Source organism: Vulpes lagopus, chromosome 2 (assembly GCF_018345385.1).
Source record: "Vulpes lagopus strain Blue_001 chromosome 2, ASM1834538v1, whole genome shotgun sequence".
NCBI classification, from domain to species: Eukaryota; Metazoa; Chordata; class Mammalia; order Carnivora; family Canidae; genus Vulpes; species Vulpes lagopus.
The window spans coordinates 149,360,805-149,380,034 of NC_054825.1; the positions used below are offsets into that span (position 1 = coordinate 149,360,805).

Sequence of the window (19,230 nt, forward strand, 5' to 3'; positions counted from 1 at the left end):
TCTGGAGCACAGCTTACCACAGTTCCCCCACCAGTCTCCTGCGGACAGAGGCTTGAGGAACTCAGCTGGGCTTCATAATTCTAACAAAGCAGCATATGTTGATCTATGTGCTCCGCAGAGGCCATCTCACCAGCTATTGGGACCAGGGCATTCTAGGCTTGAGCCTTTAACTAGCTCAGGTTAATCTGGGTTAATAAACAGCTCTCTCTCTGTCCAAATGAAAACAATCAATCTATATTTCTGTGGATATAGACAGGGCACCCCCAGGGATACTTTAGCTGTCATGTATTCACTATGCGAATGGAGGCAGGCAAGGAGTGTTCCCGTAGTGAGGCCTACTTATTTCAGGCCCTTTCCCAAGGCCAGAGAAGGCTACCATGGGCATTGCTTGGCTGTGTTCTTATCATTTTAGAGGAAAAGGAGGAGGACCTCCCTCGTTAGGTGAGGTATATTAAAATAGCCAATTGGAGGGCATATTCCTGTACAAAGCAGTATGGGCACTTAGAGTCCTGTTTTTCAGGCTTTACCTTGCAAACAGATCACCAGGGACAAGTACTGATTCTGATTCACTAGGTCTTAGGGGCAGAAAGTGCTGAGGTTCTGAACTTCTATCAAACTTTCCCAAGTCCTCTGGGATGCTGAGGCTGCTGATCTGAGGATCTAGCAGGAGAAGCTAGATCATCTCAGCTGTGTTTCGTCTCCCTGCTGCCCTAGACCTCTGAACCAAGTTAACATTTATTGAGTACTTTGCAAACCTTTCCACGGTTTACTGATGAGGAATTTGAGGCTTCACTGAGTTCCTGATGAGAGTACCTGGCCTAGGGCACGTGGTTGGTAAGTAGTGGAGCTGGAATCCAAACCCAGGAAGATGGATTTCAGATCACATGTGCCTAACCAGAAGGCTACACTGCCTCTCAGACACAGGATAGATTCAAGAGAAGGCCTTAAGAGTGTTGATACTGCACCCTCCATTTGCAAAGACTGGAGTCACTAGGCATTCCCCCCTCACACGCACAATGCACATGGCTCCAGCTGCAGCCACCAAAATACTGGTTAGAATGCCAAAAGTACATTCCCATTTCTGTTTCTGCCCATTCTAAAAGCACTGAAGTGACCTCAGCATGGCTGAGAGAAATTTTCCAGCTCTGAAAATTAACTCAGGCAACAAGTTAACTAAATTATTTGGTTTGGAAAACAAACAGCTGGGAGGAAATGTGCTTTTTTCCCAAATAAAGATTTCAGATGCTTGTCAGGGACATATTGATCTACTGGCAGGAAAGAAGGAAGGCAGGGATGGATTATTCATGAGCAATCAGATATATGCACCTGTTACTACAAGTGACTATGATGTGGTGGGCTGAAAGGTCACCACCTCAGTCAATCATGCACAGAGCACAGATCCACCGTGTAGATCTGTTGTGTCTGAGCTTGCACTGTAAACGTGCACTTGGGGTCATTTATGATTCCTTAAGAAGCCATTGCCATTGTAGTGGGCCTGCTCTCACAGGAAAGGGGGAAGGAGAGTTACCCATGGACTGGGGATTCACTTACAGTGAGTGCTAGGATAATGCTGGGACCCTGAGAAATGGCAGGTAACGCTCTTAGTAGCTGGTGCGCAAGGGGATCTATGGGCTGACCAGTCATCTCTCTGGCAGTACTTCTGGGTCTGGGCACAGAGGGTTCGGTGAAGCAATGGAACTGAGCTACACTTGGCTTTCACAGAGATAACTGGAAAGAATTTGATTTCCCTGTGAATGGGAATGATGAGGTCAACCTTGTGTCTGCCTCCCACTCCATGCCCCCGTGTCCCCCAGGAGAGATCTGAACCTGGAAAAGAGCCAAGAAATAGCTGAACTGCAATGGGAATGATAACTGCTCTGGCCTCACTGGAAATTGGGCACTGGAGAGAGAGACAGTGTCAGGTGGTCATTCAGTGAACAAAGCGTGCACAATAGGAGTCAGATGGATGTGAGTTTGAATCTGAGCTTTATCAATTACCAGCAATGCTCTTGGGCAAATCACTTGGCTTCAGCTTAGTTTCCTCATCTTAAATAATGAGAATACCTCACAGTATGACGAGAAGGATCATATAATTTATAAAAACACTTAGCACGGTGCCTGAACCACGTTTTAGTGCTAGAGAAACCACAGTCATTATTCTTTGCTTATTTGTTTTATTATAATTATTCCTATCAACAGGATAGAAAACAAAGGTATATGTTGCTCCAAAATTGTCAGTCTCCCATCAATTATAGCCTCTGACCTAGAGATGTTTATAAACTGTGGACTGGGGAAGCAAAAAGAGTATATACATCACGCTCTCTGATAATAAGCATCGCTGGTTCAATTCTTCTAATGCAAGTTGCTATGAAGTGTTGAGGGTCTGCGATAGAATCCTCGCAGAGTTAAAATGTTGTCCTTTATTTTACATGGCAGGGAAGGGGGGGATACACACCTCTGAGTTACAACCCATACAGCGTTTCAGTTTAAAAAACAGCAAAGTCATTTTCATGCACGACTACGCTTCGTTAAGGAGTGAAAACGGGCTGTTACTAGAATGTCAACACAATTGTCCCTCTTGAAGCTCAGTTTATCTTGAAGTATTTTTACATTTTCAGCACTTCGCTTTATTTGTTTCTACAAGAGCATAAAGATGCAGCCGTGGTTAATTTTCAGAATTCAAAAAACACTTCCCTGAAGGATGTGGCCAACACTGGGGGGTGACGGGAGATTTGCTCCCCAACAGTGAAAATCTGGGCCCCAACACTTTCTGTGGTTCTTTGTGTTTCACCATGGAACAATTTAATTGCACCCTAGCTCAGTGAAATATGCTTTCAGGACCCAAATTCAGGAACCAGGCAGAAGTGTCCAGTGGGGAGAAAGCCCCATCCCCTGGAAGCACAGAGATGCTGCAATTACTCCTGGCCTGGTCGCCCCTGGGTACAAGGGCTCTGTTCCCTTTCTCTACCCTTCCAGGATCCTGTGGGCATTCCCCCTTACCCGCACCCCTCCCTGCATCCCCCCCTCACCCCTGTTCCTGCACCCCCTGCCCCCTCCCTGCATACCCCCTTCTCTGTCCCTGCACCCCTCCTCCCTGCATCTCCCCCTTCCCTGCCCCCCCTCAGGCCTCCCTCCCATCAGGGGCAGCATTCCACATTCTAGCTAGCATTAGGAAAGGGAGGGGCTTCTGAAGGGTTCCCAGAGTCATCCTTCTAATCTTTCTCTCCTCCTGGACGCATGAATAATTTTAATATTGCCAATCCCTAAAATTCTATTCTTCCTGCCTTTTTTTCCTCTCCCTCTTTGCAGTGTGGATTATCCAGAAGTACTGATAAGAGGATAATGAAACAATCCCTTCTCAACCAGCTCGGGTGGCTGTCAGAATAAAATGACACCATCCGTACATCCTTGACATGCTACCCCAAGCTAATTGATGGCAAACAATGGTAACTGTCACCTGTGCCCTAAGACAAAGCAAACATACTCGAGTCACCTGATGGGAGAGCTACCTGGCAACCGATGAACAACTGTGTTAGAAAGACTTTCTATTAAGGTAAAAGAGGGTACATCTCTGAAGAACATGCCTATTAACTTTGAGCTTAAGAGCACTGCTGTTCACTGGGGAACAGAAATAAATAAGGTAAAATGAGAATTTATTGATGTCTGGACAGTTACATGAATATTCAGGTTCTCTTACAAATAGATATTCCCACATGAGCTCCAAACTTCCATGTAGGCTGCCCAATTACATTTCCACATCATGAAGCTGGATTTACAGCCAGGGAAGAAGTTATTAGTATTTGGAAGAGGCCACATGCTTGCATGCTTTTCTGGAATACACTATGATACAACTAGCAGATAATGGCTGATGTCATCCACGTAGATGCCAAAGGTTAGCATCAAACATTCTGAAATACCAGGTGTAATTAACTGCCTGTAGGAAAAAAGCCCCTGAAACATTTGCATTTCAGAATAAAGATATTTTGTTACAAGTAGAATGGCATCATCTGGAAGCTCTCTCAACTTCTCTGGGGCCAAGAATTCAGGCAGCCCCTCTCCAGTCTTTCCAGACAATGCATGACTTATCTAACCTCAAATCTCATACCTTATTTTTTCTTCCCTTCACCTCCTAATCCACTTATTCACTCACAGTTGGTTCCAAAGCAAGTCAGTAAAATAATACAAAGTGTCCCCTGTCGGAAACCCAGTACTGCCACTGTGTGTTGCATTATCCCCCATTTTGAACAGGGTAGGAGAGCAAAAAGATGAAAGATGGCGCAGTGATGGACACCCATTCCTGGAAGTTCTTATAGAAATGTACCTCATCTCCATTTTTGGAATAAAGTCTGATTTGGCCACAAAAACCAGTTTTAGTAAAAATACTGGGTTCTCTGGATCACCATATTCATCCGTTAGCTACTTCCTACCTGTATACCGGTGATTACAAAACACGTTTCCTCCCTTTCAGATGCTACCAAGACAACCCCACCTGCTCTACTTCCATGTGATTTCTTCTTCTTCTTTTTTTTTTCTTTTAAGTAGGCTCCTCGCCCAACATGGGGCTTGAACTCATGACTGAGGGATGGAGAGCTTCATGCTCTACCCACCGAGCCAACCAGGTGACCCTGCCATGTGATTTCTGAAATCATTTCACAGAGAAGCCTTCTTGGCAACAGATTTGGAACCCATAGAGCCAATCCAAATTTAATGCAATATTCTTCTAGCCAACTCAACAGCTGACTTATCAACTCTGAGCTCTCTCAAGAGACCTCTCCCTTTTCCCTTGCTGAGTAAAATGGAGTCACAATAGCCCTTTTGGGGAATTGTGCTATAGCGGGAAACCAAAGTCTGCAGTGACCTCTAACTCTGAGCAAAGCTGCACAGATGGTGAAGGCGGTCTTGTGATTCCAGAGAATCCCCTTCCCCTCTTTCTATATTTTCCTCACAAAGTGGATGCTTTTCCTACTCTGCCTTCAGGTGCTCAGTGTTACCTCCTACTTTCCTCTCAGGAAGACAGACTCTGATAAGTCATTCACATGTTATCACGAATCATGCCTATTTATAACTTCTCGTAAGGAGTTCGAAAGATTTTCTCTACCTGTGAGATTGAAGGTTCGTCCTTCTGTTATATGAATTTCAAGCATCCTTATTGTTGGGTAGAAAGTATATTTTAGCATCTCCTTCCTAAGCTCAATCTTTTAAAATTTTCCTTTTCTTCTGGGCATTAATGTGTCTGTCTGCAAGAAGCCCAAATCTTAGAAAACATAATCTTTGATATTCAAGGATTTAAGCCTCTTCTCTTTTTAGGAAAATATAGACCTTAGTAGAATTAAACTGTGACTGCTCTCTGTGCTATCCCTGTCAGCCCTGGGGTCATCATAACCAGAACTAAGTCCTGCCAGTTTTCTGGCAGCTTCTTCCTAAGGGGCAACCGTATCAATGAGGGCTTATCTCCCACCATGGCGCAACGCTGCCTCTGGGGACACCTGCTTACAATGTGAAGACTTCAACAGTGGTAATTCCAGTTGAGAGTCACTACATTTAGACTTCCATCAACTACGTGAGGGAGGACAAGAGTGGTGGGCCACAGGCAGTGTAAGTGGTCTGGATCCCTTCAACTGAAATAGCTCTGCTGTGGCCTGTCTCAAATACTAGGCCTCATAAAAATCTTTGTGAACCCATGGGCTAGAAGACTACTGAGGTATTTGCTAAGTCTAAAAACCCATGGTGACCAAAAAAACCTATATGTATTGGCAGACTTGTATTTTTTTTAAGATTTTTTTTTTTTTTTTTTTTTTTTGTGGATTAGGGGCAAAAGGAGAGGAGAGGCAGAATCTCAAGCAGAATCCCTGCCTAGCACGGAGCCCGACACAGGGCTCAATCCCAAACCCCAAGATCATGACCCGAGCCGAAATCAAGAATTGGATGCTCAACTGACTGAGCTGCCCAGGCATCCCTGTATTGCCAGACTGTTAAAACAAAATGTGATCAAACACATGGAAGCTACAAGCTTCCTTGGTTTCACCTTGTCGTTGATCAATGTCCCAGATATAGGTAAAAAGCAGCAGTTGGCAAACCTGTTCTGTAAAGGGCCAGAAACTAAATATTTTAGGCATTGCTAGCAAGAGGCAATGTCCTCAATTCTTTGAGCCAGTGTTCTCACCTAAAAGCTAACAGTCTTTTTTACATTTTACATGTAAAAATCTTAAGAACATCCTTTGTTCTCAGGCCATGCAAAAACAAGAGGCAGGCAGGCCACATGCAGCCCATGGTTTAATAGGTTATCTGTTACAAGTGAACTACTAAGAACCATCTATGGAAATACAGAGCCATCTATGGACTATGGAAATATTTCTGAGTTGTAGAAACTACATTTGAGGTAAGCAAAGAGTCAAGAATAGTTTTCTAGACACCTTAGAGTATATTTTGAGATAAACCTTATGGCCTGGAGAGCCTACCTATGAGATGATGTCAGGAGGGAAAGGCTATGCCCCAACAGGGCCAACACGGTGAGGGTGTAAACTGTGTTGGCTGAGGCCATGAATCCTACTTTTCTCCCTTCCTCTCCCTACCTCATCCTTATCAATTATCTGCTGATTAAACTCTTTTTTCACCCAAACACCTTGGCACTCTGTATGACCAGCATTTGTGTACTCCTCCTCTTCATGGCAACAATAACAAACTGTAAATCTAAGTTACAGATCTGAAAATGGGTCTTAGAATAGGGGAGTTCTGAGTTTGCATCTTTGACTTGAATGTTTCTCAGAAGGAAGAGTTTATTTCAGGATAGTGATTTTTGACCTCGAAGGGTCAGCACCCAGCACTAAAATGAATGGCAAGAAGGGGTTCCAGGCTCCATCACAAACATGGACTTGGTAATTGGGGTAATTCTCTAAACATTTAAGCAAAGAGTAAGGAAAAGAGAAAGGAGCACTGACTGAGCATCTGCCAGCTGGAAACTCTTTTGTGTGGCCTCCCTTAATTCCCATATCAGTCCTCAAGTGCCACTATTCTCCCCACCGATTTATAAGGAAGACAAATAACCTCCCCAGAGTGGAGAGCCAGGACTGGAGCTCAGATCTAGCTCCCGTCCTTCCTGTCATTGCACACTATCTCTAAAAAACAAAAACAAACAGAAAACATGCTAGTTTTGAATTTAAAAAACCACTCCTTATAAGACACAGTTTGACATTGTGATTTTAGGGGCACTACCACCCCCTAAAGGTGATGGGCTTCTGATTCCAATTTGTTTTTCTTTAGAGACCTACAGGACATTCCCTTGACTTAAAAATGCTAGATGAACTACTAATATGCTGACCAAATCCTCCATTCGTTCAGGCTTCCATAATTTCCCTATTTCTTAAACGAGCATGATGGGTAATTTTAGGCACCTGTTCCCTCTCTGCTTCACAAAACTGTTCCATACATTTTCCTAGTATTTGGATAAAAGCAACAACTATAACCAATAGATGATGAACACTTGCTAAGTGCTAAGGACTATCGCAAGCGCGCTACGTCATTTAATCCAGCAACTGGCCTCAGTGAGAGAGAAATGAAATTGAGTTGGAGAAGCAGCAACAATCCCACTTATTAATGTTCCACTTGGGCACAGACTGGCTACACTGATGGTCAGAGGTATTGTATAAAACACAGCCAAAAAAACAAAAAACAAAAAACAAAAAACAAAAAAACAAAAAACAAAAACAAACCACAGCCAATAATATGACCTTAGGAAAGAGAATACTAAATATTGCCCATCCTTACGTTTGTACAGGTATGACCCCAAACTGCTTCAGTAATTCACAATTATGGACCTTAGATCATTACTTTACGAACCATACCACATCTTCAAGGGCAGCTGACACATTACAGTTTTTGTTTCTCAGAAAAGGAGACAAACATCCCTGTGGGTCAGTCTGAGGAGCAAGTTCCTATGCACGCTGATCAGAGTTTTCCTTTTCTCTGCATAGTGAACAGACAGTTCACTTTCTGCAGCCCCCCTCCCCATCCAGAAGGTAGAAATAGGGCTTTCATAGAATCCCCAGGGGATGGCTGCAGTGAAGATTATAAATCCACAATTCCTTGGAGTGTGAGTAGGTGTTAACAGAGCTGCTCACAGAGCAGAAGCCAGACATGAGCAGCTAACCTCACTGAGAGAGACCAGGGCTGGAGATGAAGAGTAAGCCAAGGAAGCAATTAGAAATAGCAGAGCCTCGACACTTACTAGGAAAACCAAGTTAAGATGCTAAGGAGGGGGGCATCTGGGTGGCTCAGTCGGTGAAGCATCCGCCTTTGGCTCAGCTTATGATCTCAGGGTCCTGGGATGGAGCCCCACATCAGGATTCCTGCTCAGTGCAGAGGCTGCTTCTCCCTCTCCCTCTACTGCTCCCCCTGCCTGTGCTCTGGCTCGCTTGCTCTCTCTCAAATAAATAAAAATCTTAAAAAGAAAAAAGATGCTGAGGAGAAAGCTGAACTTGTGTAGAGCCAGTGCCAGCTGTTAGGGTGGCCTTGATGCTGTGAGCCACGGCCAGGGCACCTGACGGGGCAGACCGCTCTCTGGTGGTACCAAGGAAGATATAAAAAAAGCCAGTCTTCGATCACATGGACCAAGTCATCTCCACAACATCCTCTTTATTCAGTGCCTGCAAGATGCTTTCTTGTTATTGTTAGCAGTAAAACACGACAGGTAATAGTCCAGCTAATTCAGTAATGTCCTTCACTTTCAGGCAGGTTCTACACTATTCACCTCTATCTTCAGTGCTAAGACAAGTGTCAAAAAAAAAAAAAAAAGAACTTTCACTGTGTGAGCGACAAGCACCCTGAAAATGCCCAATTTCCTTTTCCCTTTATTTTTCAAATGAAAGAGACACACCTACCTACTTCACCCTCTCCGTAGAAGAGAAATTCAGTTGAGGCAGAAGGTCAGGACCTTGAACTCAGAAGTTTGCCCCATAACTTCCTAATTGCAAAACTATTAGCTCCTCATTCCAGAAATCCTATCCTGGATTCCCTGGCTTGCCATCTGTTTCCCAAGACCTGCTTGTGGGTACACATCGAAGTAAATTCAACCTTTCTTTCTCACACCCATTTGAATGCCAGCAGAATAACATAAAATGAGAACAGCAGAAATAACAGTATAAAGACAACCAAGACTTAGCTCCATGGGAATAAAGCTACAACTAACTCGGCTTCACTACTTTCCTCTCCTCCACAAGGTGTGGAACTATTTTTGCTCAACCACAAAAAATATTTTTACAGCAAAAACCTGTACATATTATAAAACTGAATAATTCAGCTTAATCTTGCATGAAAAACTAACACGAATACAAGAGAGTAAGTGGATATGGGAAATTGAAGCACCAAATTAAGCAGCTTGCAAACATATAAAGTCATTAACATTAGCTGCATACATACAAATGTGCCCTGGCTGGCTGGGAATCAGAATTTTAATTTTCTTCAGTTGGATAGTTACAAGATCTCACTCTTAATCAAAATATGAGTAATGCCATTATAACAGTGGTGGGGGATGATGAGCTTAATATCCATTGATAGGTTTTCTGTAATGAGAAACAGAAATATATACTACAGGGTAATTTTTCCCCCACCATTTGATTCTGTTTTATTATCTTTGTAAGTATTTAATTATAAGTACCAGAGCAACATGATTCTACTTATCATCGTAAATATATGGCATAGCAGCTATAACATTAAATTGTCTTTTGTGGACAGATTTCCATCACATGGTTTTCATGTGTAAATTTTGCTTCAATTTTCCAATTACAATTTTTTAAAATGTCACCTTCATTGAGGTATAACTGACATATAAGATAGTAAGATATTTCCAAGTGTACATCGTGGTGATTTGATATACTGTCTACACATTGAGAAAGGTTCTCCCCACCTTGCCCCATTTAACTAAATACAGGCAGTTCTCATTGTAACTCCCACCTGTCAAAACTGAGATCATGTTTTACTAGAACATTCCCACATTTTTTGATCCAGAGCAGTAGTTTTCAAAGTGTATTTCCTAGACCAGCAGCACCCAGTGTCGCTTGAGAATTTGTTAAAAATCCCTGGCAGAAATTCAAATTCTTGGGACTAACTCAGATGTACTGAATCAGAAATTCTGGGAGTGGGGCTCAGCAATCTGTATTATCACAGTTTTTCCAGGTGATCTGATGCACACGAATGGATTGGCTCAGGGCCGGGGAAGGCAAATTCTGTAGGTTAAAGCTATCAATGCCTGCAATGGAGAAGAGTGGAGCTTGCTCCTGCCCTTACTGATTTTTTCTTTCTTTCTTTTTTTCTTTCTTTTTTTTTTTTTTAAAGATTCTATTTATTTTTGAGAGAGAGAGAGAGAGAGAGACAGTGCAATAAGAGGGGGAAGAACAGAGAGAGAGAGAGGGACAAGCAGACTCCACTCTATGCAGGAAGCGTGACTCAAGGCTCCATCCTTGGACCCTGAGATCATGATCTGAGCTGAAACCAATAGTCAGACACTTAACTAACTGAGCCACCTCAGCATCCCCCACTGCCAATTTTCTAATCCAACTTGGTGGATGAACCACAGATGTAAGGGACATAAAGAACAATACAAGATTCTGACAAGCAGTTCGGGCAATGTCAGAAGAGACATGAGAAAGACGCTGCCAAATGCTTCCCTGTAAATCAATTCTGTAAGCCCAGCGTCTACCTCCTTCTGGCTACCATCAGTTCCAAGTCCCTTGGAACTCCTGGCCCTTTTTTACCTCTGGTGAATTCTAAGCAAACCACTGCTTTTGAAGATCATGTATAATCTATTGCATTTTTTATAATGCTCTATGCCTGCTATTATATAGATCATGCTGTTTGATCTTCATAATTCTACAAAGTTTAATTTACTGGGAAATTTGTATGTCAATTTAGAACCTTCTGATAAAGTCCCCAAGTTAACCACTGTTTGAGAGTTGACTGTATGAGGCGCTTTTAAAAAAATTTAATTTCAATTTGCTAACATATAGTATAACACCCAGTGTGCATGAGGCACTTTTATGTAAAATTAATTCTAACCCCTACAACTCTGCAAGCTGCCCCAAGATAGCAATATATTCAACTTATGAATATAGAAAATGTATTAAAACATATACCATAAATGACTTTAAAATGCAACATTAACTATTTCATGATGTTAAATCTTGCATGGATTTAATATGGTGCTATTTATTACAAAATATGATGCTATTGTGAGAGAGAATGCTTCATTTCCCAGTAATGAGGGTGAAACAAGAGAATGACAATATATGACTTCAAAAATTCCTGCCCTAAAAGAAGTCTTCGTTGTCTTTCTACAATTCCCTATAATCTCTGAGCGTCGCACTTCTATTTCCTCCTGGAAAATCTGACATAACATTCTAAATTAAAACAATCGAACAGAACTTGCAAGTTTCTAAAACATGACATTATTTTATAACTCAAAAGAAGTGGTACCAATAAAATTCCCCCATTCTTGCATTATTTCCTTGTTCTAAGTGCATCAGCTTCTCACTCAATGGGTGGTTTCTGGGGCCTCGGACATCTCAACTACACTGGCCTCTGTGATACATTCATGGCTGAGGCCATTTGCAAAGATCATGGTTTACTGAGTCTGTGGTGTGGTTTTGGTTTGAAGGGAGCCTTAAGTTTTCTGACCACCCATGGGACAGATGGTCTTCCATCAGCATTCTTTGTTAGTGAATAGATTCTCACAGTATTGCACACTCACTAATTGTATGCCCACCCGCTTCATGTGTTCATCGAGGAAGCTGACAAGACTTTCACGGGCATGAAGCCTCCAAGGTGGCATTCATACCTTGATCTACTGGTCATGAAATACTTCTCCCTCAAATTATGAGATAAACCACCTAAATTTATAGGCTAATCTGGAGCATTATCCAGATATCGAAGGTCCAGAACTCCTGAACAAAAGGGCAGAAAATGCAAGTGAGCCGTCCTTGAGAACTGCTCATCATTGTCCTGGCTTTTCCATTAGGTCACAAAATTGCTCTCAAAATAGCTCAGGATCGGGTGTGGGGAGCCCTGGGATTTTCAGAATAGTAGGCAAGTAAATACCTCAATTTAAAGTAGTCCTCAGCGTGGCCTCGAGTGATGTTTTAGCTGCTTGAACCTGAAGCACTATTTCCTTCCACAGAAATAAAAGTCTTTCCTGGCAACTCTTTCCAATCAAATTCTGTCTCATCAGCTGAAAACTATCTCAAGAAGGGAAAGCCAGCATATTCAGAGACTTGTAAGATTTGGATGTGTCAGAACCGCCACCTTGCCTGTTCTTCCTAATGTTCTTAAACTATCCCTCTCTTGGAATCTCACAAATTGTTGTTTATTAATCTGCTAAAAAATTTCCATTTCAAAACTGTGACTTCTTCAAACTCCTCCTCCTCCTCAATCGTGGGCTTCTAAAGAATCCTGGTGCCCGTTTCTAACCTGCTTCTGGTCCTACATCCATATGTACTCACCAGGTTTCCATCAAAATATTTTTATGATGAATCCACTGGCTAACACTTCGAAGTGTAAGTGCTTGACAATCATTAAACAAATATTTTCTCAACTTTGTGTGGCAGAACGTAAAAGGAATGGTTCCAAGTACTTTTACCATTTAGCCAAGTCTTAATCTTTGTCAAATTGCCTGAACACTTCAGAGTTTACATTTAACTAATTGATGAACAGCTTCATTTTCCTTTGGCATTTTCCACTGTTTGGCTTCTTTCCATAGATCTTTAGTACAGGTTTGAAACTGGTATAAACATGCACTCCTGGCCCATGCATTTCTAGAACTTTAGCAGGAAGGTTTGAAATTTGTTTTATAGTTTTTCCTTCTATTTTGTTCTGCCCTGGGTTTTGTGGTGTATTCAGCAAAACAGAAGACCTAATCAATTTTTCAAAAAGGCAAGAACAAAGAAAGTAAAATAGGACCCGAGGGAGAGGAGAATGAAGAAAGAAGTTAAGGAGTATAAACTTTCACACTTATGCTCTGACTCAAGAAATAAAATTCGAAGAACACAGTTCAACAGCGTGACCACCTGCCTGTTTCAAATGTTTTCAAAGTCACAGAAAATTCAAGTCAATGTGAAGATGTTCTGTTGACACTGTGACAACTTAGGCTCCTTGCCCCATGGCAGCTCGCCTGCCACAGCTGGAGGTTCAGAGTAAGAGCCCATAATTGTTTGGAAGACCAAATACAGAAAAGTGTCATAAACAAAAAAAGGGGATCTGTCTGGAGTGACAGAGCTGGTTCAACATAAACCTCTTAAATAACCTTAACAACACTACCAGACATACGAAACACACACCAAGACAAATGTGACTCCTAGGTTTTGAGAGTCAGCCATACACTATATGCGGCACACAGCTAAGGTACTACTGTTTTCCACAGATAGAGATATCATGGCTTCCCAAACCCATTTCCAAGTGTAGATGTAGTAAGTCTAGCCCATTACCCGAAACCACTTATATTAGACGTTGGGCCGCTTTTCAATAGATTCTGGTTAGTTTTGACTCTTAACTTCTGGGTACCAGGTCTTCAGTAAGATCATGGATTTCTGGACGGAAGAACCAGGGAAATGTTGTATAGGCTGTTGTAAGCTGATTGTTAATGTGCTAGAATAAATGTTCATATATCAAATATTTGGCAAATCAAGCAGACATATGTGCAAACAAAAGTGAGTCACGCTTTTTCATGTATATATCTAATACACAATATTTATGTGAGTTGATAACATTGTGCTTTGGTATGTTTCATGTGTGAATATGTACCTGTACCCGAAGCTTCTGAAAGATTTGGTCTGCCTTGCAGATCTCCTGGGGTCTCAAAAGGCAGAGGCTTTGTTGTCTCTAAGAGAAAGTACCCAAAGCAACTGATAAAGAGCCCCCACTAATGGGACAACATTAAGGGTGTCTTGAGAACAGACCCCCTCAAAATATTTGCTTAATGCTCTTTCCCCTGCATTTGGATCAGCTGAGAACTGTCGAGTAAAAGAAGTTATACAAGCACGGCTTTTCCTATTCTAGTGTTATGCACCAGTGAGTTCTTAATTCTTTATGGCTTATTAGTGAAAAAAACCCAGTTTGCTGCCAAAACCTGGCTCTGGAATCAGATAGGGGTGGCAGTGGGACTTGCAATCACCAGATAATAGAAAATCTCCATTGTCTGGAGTGTTGAGCTGGTGGGACTTTTGCTTTCATATTCAAATCATGACAATAAGAGCTTTCCATATGTGAGGATGACAACCAACTATGTTTGCACAAGTACATAATCATTACAGAGAAGGGAAAATGCACAAAAATCCAGGCTAACAAAGTAAATGGAAAAAAAAAAAACTTCCTTATTGCATATTAATCCTTTCCTATTCTTCATTACATATATGAAAGTTCCCAACTGGAGAGTCACCTATTCTTAAAACCCAGGCAGAAGGACGCTGGTCTTAGATTGCCCTTCCATCCCCCCCACCCCAGTGGCTGACAAACCTTTCTGACAAGGTGGCTTACTGATGTGAGATTTTTCTTAGAGACCTGGGGCTTCCTTTTGAAATGCAAACATGACAATGACTGTTCCATTAAGAAATCCACACGCAGCCTGTTACTTGCGTAAGGTGGGAAACATTTCCTTTGGGTCTAAATCAAGTTAATAAATTTAAGATACCTGAGAGAGCGGGTGCACTGGACTTTTGGCAGAAGTCCAGAACTAAGAGAGTTAATCCATTATTTTACTGTGTTTCTTTATGAGAAAAAACAGTTTGCTGCCAAGTCAGCTCAGGAGTCAGATGGGAAGTGTGGAGGGAGCAAGTTATAGCTCATCGAGAAAGTAAACATGATCTTAGGAGAAGTCTGCTCATGTGTGAGTTCCCTTCAACCAGAGCAAGGGGCCTAGAGGAGGACAGTGGACGTGGCCTCTGCTGTTGTTACCTGGGTAGAGGTCAGGCCCTGGCCCGGGGGAGCGCCCCACTGCCCCATCAGCAGCAGCATCGCGTGGGGAGGTGGCCGACTGCAGGGGCTGCACGCTGAGGCAGTCTGTGAGCAGGTCAGGATGGAGCTCTGCACTGGACCGCAACTAAGAAAAGGAGAAAACAGACGATACATGAGAAAGGAAAGCTGTCCCTTGGAGTACTTCCCTGGGGAAAGACATCATGCCCTAAGGTTCCATGCAATTCAATTCACAAGTATTTACTAAGCAACAACTGGTGGGTCAGGCATTGGGCTTAACAGAGAGTCAATAAGATGGTGATTTCTCCAATCCTGGTAACACCTGGCAGGTGATTCCAGAAAACGCAGCTCGAGGCAGATTTGACTTTGGGCTTTGATGTTTCTACTTCTGGGAACTCAGCTTCCTATTATACTTCCTTTTATTTGCTCTATATCTTATCAGAACTTGTAGTGATAACAAAAACAAACTCAAGTACATTTGGTCCAGATTGGAAGGTGCTTTTAAAATACAGAGATACGATCAGGAAAGTATCTTGGAGATAACAGAAATATCCATTGTGATCTGGTGCCTATAGATTGTACATGAGGGGAAAATAATACATAGGTTAAACTTTTAAATATTATGGAGCATGATTAAAAGCAAAATGTGTCATTAGCAGTCAAAAAAACCCAACAGTAAGTTTCATGAAAAAAAAACCCAACTTAATTTAGATCTTCATCTTATCACAATAAGAAAATAATTCTTTATGTTAGCTACATATAAAAAAAATCAAGCCCCAAAAATGTAAGAATAAAGAATACACAGTTATCTGATCTCCTTATGAAAAAGAATTCTGAGTGGAATTTGAATGGGGAAAGATCACAATGGGAGGTTTAGTTACAGAAAAGTACATAAAGCTTCTGCTTCTTACACAATATCTTAAAAATACAGAACATTATTTGTGGCAGATACAGCAAATAGTTAGCATCTTCAGTGTTTACAGAGAACATATGAATTGATTTTGCTTTTCTCAAGACAAAACTAAGCCTTTATACAGGGCTGCAGTATACTGACTCACCTGACAAGTATTTATGGAGCATTAGATGCTCCTCTGGGCTCTAGGAATACGTGGTTGTACAGAACTTCTAGCCTAGAGGGGAAGCAGACAGGGAATACCTCCAACACTCGGTGTCAGCGATGGCTAATACTGTGGGGAAGAGGGATGCAGAGAAGAGAGATGGTGCGAACAGGACAGAAAGTGACCTCAAACAGAGGGCCTGGGGAAGCCTTTAGGAGTGGGCTCTGAAAAGACCCTGGAAATGGCTGCTCTGTTCATTAGAGCCAGGAATCGGCCTGCCAGATCACTGAGGCTCTTATACATTCTCTAGTCCAGAAATTACCTACTGACAGAGGTGGGACTGCCTCACTATACCGCCCTCAATGTGAAGAATAACATTTTAAAAAGGAGAAATGGAAAAATGAGAATAAATGATGTTCAGCACACTTGTGAGGAAATGTAATATCAAAACTTTTTAAAAAACTTATCAAACTAACAAAACCTTTAAGGAAAAAAAATGGTGGTAGTCAAGGTGCAGTGAGAGAGGCATTCATACAAGTTTCTGGTGGGAGTATATGCGGCCACAAACTTTCTAGAATGTATCTGGGAATACTTTCTCAAGATCAATAACTGAAGTCATTTGATCTGAGAATCTGTCTTAAGGAAATGGCCAGAGAGGTGAAGGAAGATTTGTACCTGATGTTCTAATAATACAGATCCATAATTAGGGAATGTTAAATGTCCCCAACTAGGGCTAATAAATGATCTTAAATCAATTTGATGGAATATTATGCAACCGTTAAACTGAAGTCCATGAAGATAAAAGCAGAACACAAAATTATATACACAAAATGATTATTATGTAAAACAGATAAAATACTGTAAGAATGTATTATAAAATCCAATATTAAAACTGATTTTTCCCCCAGCTGCAATATTATTAATTCATTTTCTCTGGGTTTGTTTTTTTAAATCCATTCCTCTGCCTTCCAAATCTTCTACATCTCAATGATGCATTGGAGCTGGCTTACACCAATCCCAGAGTGCAGTTCGTGTGTATCATTCCCAAATTTTCCATGCAATGATGTCTAAATGAAAGCTTGAAATTGGTCATGATGAGAATATTTACATCATGGAAATTGGCAAATGCTACAAACTGGGCCTTTTTCTGTGGAGAGCCAGTTGTTAACTGCTAGTAGCATACTACGAACTGTGTGACTTTAACTGTGACCCATACCTTCATCAGAAAGAAAATAAACACCCACAAAACATTGGTAAGTTACTACTATGTAACTTTAGCATTTCTTGGACCTCAACAAGCTTTGTAAAGCAGCGAATATATATCCAGATCTTAGTCCAAGAATATGAAAATGGCATAGTGACCCTAAGTATAGAGAAAAGGCATTTAACACATATAGTGAACCAGACATAATTATATTATAATCTCCTCAGCTTTGCGACATTGCAATCTCTAACCAAGACTGTCTGAATTAATGGACCCTCTTAGGGCTTTGGAAGGTATGTTTGTTATTTTGGTACTAACCTAACACATGCCGCGTAAGAAAAACTGGAAAAAAATCAAGGCTTAGAATGAGTTCTGGTGATCACTTTTAATTTATTTTCATCGTTACAATGTGATCTGGGGCCCATATGTTCTACCAAGCTTAGACATGAATGTCTCTCTGCTTTCTATTACTCTAGGGTTTTACAGTTATCAGTACCGATGTGGTCTTTCCAAGGAATTTTATGGCCACGGACACTCCCAGAGTCAAAGGCAGGCAAACTCTTCTTAGCTTCAACAAATATTCATGGTTCCTAAGAGTGTGATTCCAAACAACTTTGTGGGGAGTGTTAATTTGGTTTTCTCTGGGATTAGGCATGGTTCTAGAAAGCGCTTCTTAAATCAAACAAGCCTTGAGGAACTTATGCATAACTTCCAAAGGCAGGCCATATGCAGAGAAATGCGTAATAATGTGTAAGTTTAGTATTATCCTCTCCCTCCCAGATTATTAGACCAAGAAAGGGCCTTCCAGATCATTTAAGGCTCTTAAACATTCTCCTGTCCAGGAATTATCTAAAAGGGTGAGGCAGAAGGATATAGCAGGATCTCTTGGGAGAGATGTCCTTCCATATAATAGTTTCATACTGGGAGTAAGAAACCCAACTATTTATATAAAACAAATTACATAATGTATGTTTCAACATCCTCTTAGCTGCTAGGAATGTAAAGAAGATGGAAAGAAATTTTCCAATGGGGGATGATCTCTAACTATGGTTCTCCAATCTGGGCATGCATCAGAATCACCTGTGGGCACTGCTGCAGAGCTGCTGACTCATTAGGTCTGGGGTGTATTTTTAACAAGTTCCAGGTGATGATGACACTGTTGGTCTAGGGACACTTTTAGAGCCACTGGTCTCTACGAATCCTGATGAGGAGGGCTGAGATCTTTCTGGTTATGGGAACAGGAAATGAATTGTAGAAATAAGAAATTGTAAAAACCAAATTGTCTTTAAGACATGAACCTCACGTAACCAGGTCTTATTATGTCTCCTTTCAGATCTCATAACAAGAAATGGTTACATGAGATTCGTGTCTTAAAAACAATTTGGATTTCTGTCTTCTTTCAGGGGAATAAAAAGAGTTTGAAAAATTTTTCAATGCCATCTAATCACTCACCCTTAGGAGATAGAAAAGAATTTGCCCTTTATGAAAACATTATTGGTCTTTACAGAAAGAAGTGACATTTGAACCCACTAATCATCAATTCATCTATTTTAAAGGGCTGGCTGCTGTGTCACACAACGCCAGGGACCCTGATATACATGCATGGTGAATGGTGCCCCTGGAGTGTTCAATTCTGCTGCCCTAACCAAACCCCATTAGTTCCAGAGTAGCACTGCCTTTCTTTATCCTCATTCATTCACTGAAAAAATATTTCTTGGGCCTCAACCATATGCCAGGCACTGTTCTAGTGGCTTGACATACATCAGCCATCAGAGCAGATGAAGATTCACTCTGAGAAGCTCATATTCTAGGGGCAGTGAACAGCAAACAATCTAACCAGATAAGCAAATTTCACAGAAGGCAGTCATTGCTATAGTAAATAGAGAAAGAGAAAGGGTAGCTGGACTAGGAATGCTGGGGAGAACCGTGGCCTTATTGGAAAGATATATTCGAGTGAAGATTAGAAGGAGTTGGGGGAATTAGCTAAGTTTATATCAAGGGGAAAAGGGTTCTAGA

The 19,230-nt window shown here is 41.5% G+C and overlaps 1 protein-coding gene across 26 annotated transcripts in view; it reads right to left on the minus strand.

Moving 5' to 3' along the window:
• Positions 1 to 19,230, minus strand: part of GLIS3 (GLIS family zinc finger 3) — a 622,522-nt gene that overhangs the window by 50,633 nt on the left and 552,659 nt on the right. For all 26 annotated transcript variants that reach the window (XM_041729374.1, XM_041729434.1, XM_041729405.1 and 23 more), the window contains one exon: positions 14,935 to 15,079. In XM_041729374.1, coding sequence (XP_041585308.1) covers positions 14,935 to 15,079 — 145 coding nt within the window. The remainder of the gene's footprint in view (positions 1 to 14,934; positions 15,080 to 19,230) is intronic.